The sequence below is a fragment of the Vombatus ursinus genome, unplaced genomic scaffold, assembly GCF_900497805.2.
Source record: "Vombatus ursinus unplaced genomic scaffold, bare-nosed wombat genome assembly UNPS02014811.1, whole genome shotgun sequence".
NCBI classification, from domain to species: Eukaryota; Metazoa; Chordata; class Mammalia; order Diprotodontia; family Vombatidae; genus Vombatus; species Vombatus ursinus.
In genome coordinates this window covers 16,060,409-16,068,614 of record NW_020954589.1, presented here as the reverse complement: position 1 = coordinate 16,068,614, position 8,206 = coordinate 16,060,409, and the positions used below count along the sequence as shown (strand labels likewise).

At 41.7% G+C, this 8,206-nt stretch overlaps 1 protein-coding gene across 1 annotated transcript in view; it reads left to right on the top strand.

The window, feature by feature from the left end:
• Positions 1-442: 442 nt before the first annotated feature.
• The window catches only part of GLO1 (glyoxalase I), a 24,634-nt gene continuing 16,870 nt past the window's right edge, over positions 443-8,206 (top strand). Inside the window, exons 1-2 of the mRNA XM_027876763.1 lie at positions 443-639; positions 4,544-4,626. Of these exons, the coding sequence (XP_027732564.1) occupies positions 556-639; positions 4,544-4,626 (167 nt within the window). The 5' untranslated portion in view covers positions 443-555. The remainder of the gene's footprint in view (positions 640-4,543; positions 4,627-8,206) is intronic.

Below are 8,206 nucleotides of genomic sequence, written 5' to 3'. Positions count from 1 at the left end.
AAGTAAAAAAAAAAAAATTAAAAATAAATAAAATAAATAAAAATAAAAAAAAAGGTTGGACTGGATTGCTCCCTAAAGTTCCTTCCTATTTTAAAATCTAAGCTCTAATGATTTCCCTTCCATCTGTAAATCCTATGAATGAATTTAACCTCAGGTCGGGCGTGGGCTGTAAAGAGCCACTTAAAGTCCCTACATTGGTGAAACGTGGCCCCAATCCCAGAGAAATTCCATTTATCAACATCCCGCCTCGCCTCCGTGGGAAGAAAAGACCAGGCTGAGCCGTACTTGCTGCCAGGCACGCTGGGAGTTGTAGTCTCCTCGGGGGCTCATGGCGCGAGGCCTCTGAGGCTCTGACTCATCGGCACCCAATCCTGGGAGAGCCTGCTCACTCTCTGAGCCCTGATTGGACGATCGGCCCCGGAGCCCCACCCTCGAGGCATGCTAAACGGGTCCTCAGAGCTGTGGGTGAAGTTAGTGTTAGGCGGCGGCTAAGAAGTCCTTTCCCTGGCGTCTTCCCTTCTCAGCCCAGGCCCCACGGGAGTCTCGCTCATCGCCATGGCCGAGTCTACGCAGGCATTCGAGGGCCTTACCGAAGAGGCCGCCCTGAGTTTCTGCTCGGACCCAGACCCCAGCACCAAGGTGGGTGGATGAGTAGGGTCGCCTTTGGGCCCTTCTTCTCCCCACCGCCGCCTTTCTGCTTCCCAAGCCTTGGGCAGCCTGGGATGGGGTCTGAGCACCCAGTGGGTCAGGAGCAGGCCCGACTGCTTGCTGTCCATTTCCCCAGGAGTTTCATAAAGAGTGTCTCTGTTCCCCCAGTTATTATCGTTGTCCTTTATACTAATATCGCGATAGTTTGGGGCTGCAGTGGACTTAAGGGCTGCTGGTCCTTCATTATCATTATTATTATTATATTTTTTTCTCCAGAAATCGTAAGGCTCTACTGCCCTTTTCTGGGAGGCAGTTGGTAGGAAGAGCACTGACTGAAGTCCTAGGACATGAGTTCTAGTAGTGCGTCTGATACTTCTATCTGTGTGACCAGTGGCAAGTCACTGGGCCTCCCTGGGCTTCAATTTCCTTGTTGATAAAGTCGGGGAAAGGGTTGAAATTGTTTAATTCTAGAACCTGCGGTCCTTTTCATCTCTACATTTGTGAACTGAAGGTTCCCTGTTACCCATTGTGGCTGTTTCTAAATCCCAACAGGTGGGGTTCAAAGGCTCTTGGTGACTCATCTCCAGTAACTCCCTTACCTCTAACCCTGCCATGCTACTTTTCAGTCTTCTGTGATTAACTCTTCCTACTCTTTACTTGGTTTATTACAGCAGCTTTAAGTTCATTCCATCTTTCTTAATATCTGTCTCTTACCTTAACATATAAACACTTTCAGACTTTTGAGAGACTTTAGTTAACTGATGAAGAAACTGAAGTGAGGTGACTTGCCCTTCTAGCTTAAAAAAAAAATCCTAAAAGATTTCCAGGTCTCCACCTCAGCACCTGGTACTGGAGGATGTTCTGAATCTGTGTTACTGCAGTAGGTAAGTAACTTCCCAGGATGTAAGCACAAAGGAAAGCCTAAATTCGAAGAGAGTTTATGATTGCTGTAGTTAATCATTTAGCCGTCCTGCCCTGTCAGTGTTCAGAGTTCTCTGTGGACCATCCTCTAGAATTGGCAGGCATTTTAAGGGTTCTTTGATAGAGGCGATTTAAATTGGGTTATGTGGAGAATACTAGAGTCAACATTTGACTTCAGGGTAAAGTGCTGGACTGTTGTTGACATTATGTATGGCTTCCTTATACTCTCTAGCTTACTGATACACACCTGATTAATGTTAATAAAGAATACCTTTATTTATCAAGAACCCTCATGATTGCCATGTTATCTAACATTGTTGAATGAGAACCCGTAAGTGTTTGGTGGAAAGAATATTGAACTTAATGTCAGTGGCCTTTGGTTCAAGTCTTGGTTCTGCCATTTTGAGTAAATGGATGAATGAAAAAAAAAATATTTTTTTGAAGGACTTATAAGGTACAAAGTGTTGTGCCAAGTGCTGGGGATGCAAATAGAAAATTAAAACAGTCCCTGCTTTCCAGGAGCCCCTGTCTCTCCCTCAGAGTGCCTGGCTTCTGTGGGTGGCAGATTACTTTTCCAAAAAAAAAATCATACCTATTCTTAATTTCTACAAAATAGATGAACCAGTGTTCATGAAAACTCTGTGAAAAAGTTGTATGTGAGTTGTATGTATTGTCATTCGCATTTTACTGATAAGAAAACTGTGAGCCTGGGAGGATAAGTGACTTAATTATTATTGTGAATGATAATTTATGCAGCTTGTAAATGAGATGGGATTCAAACCTAGGTTCCCTTACTCTGAGTCCGAATACCATAAGTTTCCAGGTTATAGAGATTTTTCTGGCACTACTCTATCGAACACCACAAATAAAGCATCTGTGGCAAAATCTTCCCTTCCCCCAAAATATGTAAATTTGAGAGGATACTTTTCTGAATGGAGCAAGAGTAATAATTATGTAATTTGGTTTTCTGGTACACCCTAAGAAGACATAAAGGATGGAGAATATGAATTTCTGTATCATTGATGAATCTGGAGATTAGGAGGCAGATTTTTTATAAAAAGAGTTTTTAGTGGGGAAAGGAGAGGGGCAGATTCAGAAAGTATGAGAAATTGGAGATAACAATTTCAGCATAATTTGGTATAGGTTGATGGAGTTGTCAGAAACATTCATTATACTCAATTTGATAAGGTAGAGAAGTCTGTAATATGTTTTACAAAGATTTCCATCAAAAGTGGTTAAAATAAAAGAATTTCAGTTCCTAAAGGGATAAGCTTCAGTTATCCGAAAAAATCCCTGGACAGCAATCCATTATGTGAGAAATTCAATTTCAGGGGAAATTATCCATTTCCATAAAGTCGTATGGTTACACAACTTAAGGAGTTGAGATTAGAATGAGACTCATAAGTCTGTTAACTAGTCCAGTGTTTCACAGTTTCTTAACCCATGAGATACTTGTGGATTTATCAGAACAGACCCATCCCCAGTCCAGGCCTTATTCCAGTCATCTACCAATCCATACCTCTCAGCCCCCTTCCCATTATAGACACTATGAATATAAAATTGTACTTCAATTATTTAGCATTGTTAGGGGTGCCAAGAAAAGATAGAAAAGACCCTTTTCCCTTTCCATTCAAGACTCAGTTTTCCATGTTATTCATATTATCCTTGTTCTTTGTAACCTTTTGATTAACTCATTTCTAACACCTGTTCCAAACTATAGTCTTAGAAGTTGATTAAATTATATTGACTAAGCAGTATAAGCACTATGTTATTCATTTATTTTTTTGCCTGCAAATATTTTTATTTAAATGTGATTTTTGAGGATGGTGGTTTTTAGATCTTATTGAAGGCAGCAACATCCATGGAGTGCATATAGTCTTCAAAGGCAGTTATCTGTTCCTCTGGCATATCTGTCCCAACTTTATTATCTTCAACTACACACTGTATCTGAAGCTTCTTGATGCCGTATCCCACTGGAACTAGTTTAGAAGATCCCCAGACCAAGCCATTCGCCTAAATGCTTCTGACACGTTCCTCCAGTTTTGTCCTATCTGTCTCATCATCCCAAGGTTTTATATCTAGTAAGATGGAAGACTTGGCAACAATTGCAGGTTTTTTTGATTTCTTTGATTCATACTGAGCAAGGCGTTCTTCTCTTAGCCTCTTTGCTTCCTCACTTTCCTCCTCATCGTCAGACCCCGAAGAGATCAATGTCATCATCATCTTTGCTATCTGTAGCTCCACCATTTCCTGTGCTATCTTCTACATCAGCAGGCCCATACTTGCCCAAAGCCTTCTTTATTCCTGGCAAGCTTGCCTTCTGCTTCCCATAGGGTTTAATGTGGTTATACCAATGGAGAGCATGGTCCAAGTCGGCAGGTGATGGGCCTGAGACTGCTTCAAATACTGTAGTGTCTGCCTGGGATGGCACGTACCCCTCGATGTAGCTCTTGTCCACCAGGAAGTCGTTGAGGTGCTGCAGGCCCTGGGTGTCTTGAGATCTCCAAAGCCTGTGGTGGTAGTGGGAGAGACTGGGAAGAGGTGGCAGCGGTGGCAGGACGGAGGAACTCAGCGCAGGGCAGGAAAGGAGAGTTGGCCGCCAACTGAAAAAAGGGCCACTATGTTATTTTTAAAAAGTACTATACATGTCACCATTGTGTACTATCTAGATTACTTTTGTTGTTGTTGTGGTGGTGGTGGTGGGGTTTTTTTGGTTTGTTTTTTGTTTTTTTAACTAAACCTGTGATTTTATCGGTATATGATGCTCTTAGTGGGGGAACTCTCTACATCAACGTATAACTAAAGTTTCCTGGGGCACTCATAGGTTAAGTGACTTGCCCAGGATCACATGTCCAATATGACAGAGGCCAGAATTGAACTCGGTCCTTCTTGAGGCCAACACTATATCTATCCTATGCCATGCTGTTATCTATGTAATAATTTAAAATATTTTATCATTATTATTTTCCCTTAGGATTTCCTGTTGCAACAAACAATGTTAAGAATAAAAGATCCAAAAAAGTCACTGGATTTCTACACGAGGGTTCTTGGAATGACGTGAGTAAAATATATGCTACATATATGAAAAAAATATGAAAATATATAAATTTATTTTCAAAATTGGCCTTGTAACTAGGGAGTGGGGGTGGGAGGGATATTCAGGAACCCATATTAAAAATCTAGTAGAAATCTACTCTAGGATTTAATGGCTTAGAGTTCAAAGGTAGACTTTGAATAGCAAATGTTCCTTTCCCCTTTATCCCACCTAGAATGTAAGAATATGAACACAACTTTCTCTGACTTCTTTTCTTTCCACTTTGCACCTAGCAAAATTGAAAAAGAAGTAATTAATTTATTTAAACCCTACTGTTTTCATAACAGAGCCACTTCTAGGGGTTAGTCCCTTATGATTTTTATTTTTCTCTTAACTCCTATGGTTATACTTAAGAGTTTCTTTGCAACTGTGGTCTTTTCATCAGTAATGCTTGGAAATCCTCTATTTCATTAAAGTCGGTCAGTAAACATTTGTTAAGTACCTACTGTGTGCCAGCCAGGAATACAAAGGAAAGGCAAAAGAGAGTCCCTACTCTAAGAACTGTCAGTCTAATGGGGGAGATGACATGCAAACCACTGTGTACAAGCAAGTCATATATAAGATAAATAGAAAATAATAAAGAGAAGGAAGGTACTAGAATTAAGAGGCATTAGGAGAACCTAGGTAGGATTTTCGCTGGGACTTAAAGCAAGCAAAGGAAGCCGGGAGGCAGAAATAAGGAGGGAGGGAATTCTATGCAGAAGGACAACCACCAAAAATGCCTAGAGTTGGGAGAGGGAATACCTTGTTCAAGGAACAAGAAGGCTGGCGTTTCTGGATTGAAGAATGTGTATGTAGGGGGCCATGGGGCACAGAAAGTTGGAGATAGGTTATGAAAGATTTTGAATAGCAAATAGGATTTCATATTTGACCCTGGAGGTGATAGGGAGCCATTGGGATTTATTGAGTTGGGAGAGCCTGGGCACAACGCGATCACACTTTCACTTTAGGAAAATCACTTTGCCAGCAGAGTGGGAAAAGACGTGAGGCCAGCAGACCCACCAGCAGGCCATTGTAATAGTCCAGGTGTGAAGTGATAAGGGTCTGCTCCAGAGTAGTGGCAGTGTCAGAGGAGAGATGGAAGTATATTTAAGGATATTAAAAAGGTAAAATCCACAGGCCTTGGCAACGGATTGGATATGGGTGATAGAGTGGGGAGTCAAGTATGAAACCTAGGTTTTGAGCTTGGGGGATTGAAGGTTGGTGGTACTCTCAGTACTAACAGGGGAGTAATATGAGGTGAGTGTCCATTTTTCCCCAGTAGGATTATACTCAGTTTTGCTGCCTAAGTTATTTTTGGTTGTAAACCTATATCCGTTGCCTTCTAGAATATCATATTCTAAGCACTCTGCTCCTTTATACTGATGGCTACTAAATCGTGTGTGATTCTGACGAGTTCCTCAGTACTTGAATTCTTTCTGACTGCTTGCCGTATTTTTTTTTCTTTTATTTGGAAGCTTCTAAATTTGGTGATAGTATTCCCAGGAGTTTTCACTTGGGGATTTCTTTCAGGAGGTGACCAGTGGATTCTTTCTATTTCTACTGTGCCCTTTGGTTCTAAGAAATCAGGGCAGTTTTCTTTTAAGATTTCTTGAAATAGGATATCTAGACTTTTTGTTTTTGTCCTGGCTTTCAGGAAGTAGAGTGATTTTTAAATTTTTTCTCCTCAGTTTATTTTCCAGGTCAATTTTTTTTCCTATGACATAGCTTAAATTTTCTTCTGTTTTTTTGTTTGTTTGTTTTGTTGTTGTTTTTGTCTTTTGACTTCATTTTAATATTTCTTGCTTCATGGAGTCATTGGCTTTGTGTGGGAAAAAAGACCACCTACCCAAATTTGAATCAGAGTCTTGACAAGAATTTGCAAAAAGGAAAGCTGCTTTCTTGGCTTCCTTGAGAAAGCCGGGTCACCCAAAATGGCACCAGCCAGGGAGTGCAAGAATGCTTTGTTCAAAATAGGTTTATATAGATCCTAGCACAATAGCCCACTCTAACCCCCTTCCCGTTGGCCCATTGGCTGAGCCTCAGGGGCACAATCTATTCGCGTAAATCTTCCCCAGCAACGAAGAGACCAAAGGAGTACAGAAATCGAAGCATGTTCCCCTTTTCAGGGCCCCATGGTTTCAACAGTCTTCTACACAAGGTCATATAGCTAGAGGATGAGATAAACAGGATACACTATAGTTCAGGAATTTCTGCTTACACAACTAAAGAGGGGGGGTGGGTCATGTCTTGAGAGGTCTTCACTGGTGCTGGTACGCATGTACCACTCAGCTTCTGTTTAGTCCATTCTGATTTTTAGGCAGCTTGTTGTTTGGCCAAGGTTTTGTACCTTTTATAATAAGCTGTAATTCCCTTTCTAATTCTTTATTCCATAGCTCTCATTTCTTTTCCATTTTTTTCTCTCATGTTCTTATTTCATTTATTTTAAAATTTTAACTTTTTTTTTTTTAACTCCTGCTTCTTCTCTTCTAGGAGTTTGAGTCGAATTTATACTCAAGGGGTGTTTTTCTTTGAGGCATTGCTTATAGATGTTTTGGAGTTGTTCTCTTCTGGATTTGTGACTTAAGCTTCCCTGTCACCATAATAGCTATTTATTGTGAGTTTTTTTGTTTGTTTGTTTGCACATTCTTCCAGCCTCCTTCCTGACTTCAGACTTTATTAGGGCCAGGCTCTTTGCACTTCTGGAGGGAAGGTCTGGGCTGGTCCTATTGCTGCTTTCTTGGGGTATTGAGTGTTGTATTATTCTAGGATCTCAGGAACAGCTCACAGTAGGGACCTGCAAGCTTTTAATGATCGATCACATTTGATTGCTTTCTCCCTGTTCTGAGCCCTGCAAGTTCCTGACTGGCTTTGGGTATGAGCCAAAGGACTGTGGACTCAACTCATTTGGGGTGCCAGTAGACTGTCACTGGACTCAGCCATTTTTATCCAGCTGGAAAGCTCTGCTGGTACAGAGCAACAGAATTGTAGGCTCCCCTTTGGTCTGGGATTCCTGCTCTAGTTATTCCACTGCAGGCTGCAGACTGACTGAAGGCTGGAAAAGAGACCTTGCTCCACTCCTGGGGTCTGGACCACACAACTGTTGCTTGCTTCTCTCTCAGTATACCACCCAGTACCAACAACCACTCCTCACCCTGGAATGCCACTCCAAGGCACAGATCTCCTCCATGACTTAGAACTGGGAAGTTATTGACAGCCTTGCCAGTTGACACCTTTCCCTACACTGTGCACAAGTGTAAGCTCCTTTGTGCTGGACCTACATTCTCCTTTGGCCCTGATACACAGCCTCTCCTTGCACTGGAATGCTCTACACAGTGTCCAGATCAAATCCTGTGCCCAAACCTCTCTGTCTGTCTCCTGGGTCACACTCAACATTTTTCTTAGATTTTCCAATCAGAATTTGGTCTGGTGCATTTTCTAGACCAGTTTGGAGGAGTTCTTTGGAAAGGTTGAGGGAGATCACTGTACTTCTTGCTACTCCACCATCTTGGCTCCACACTTCTATCTACTTTTTAAAAAGTGTTGGTGGAGGAAGTTTCTCCC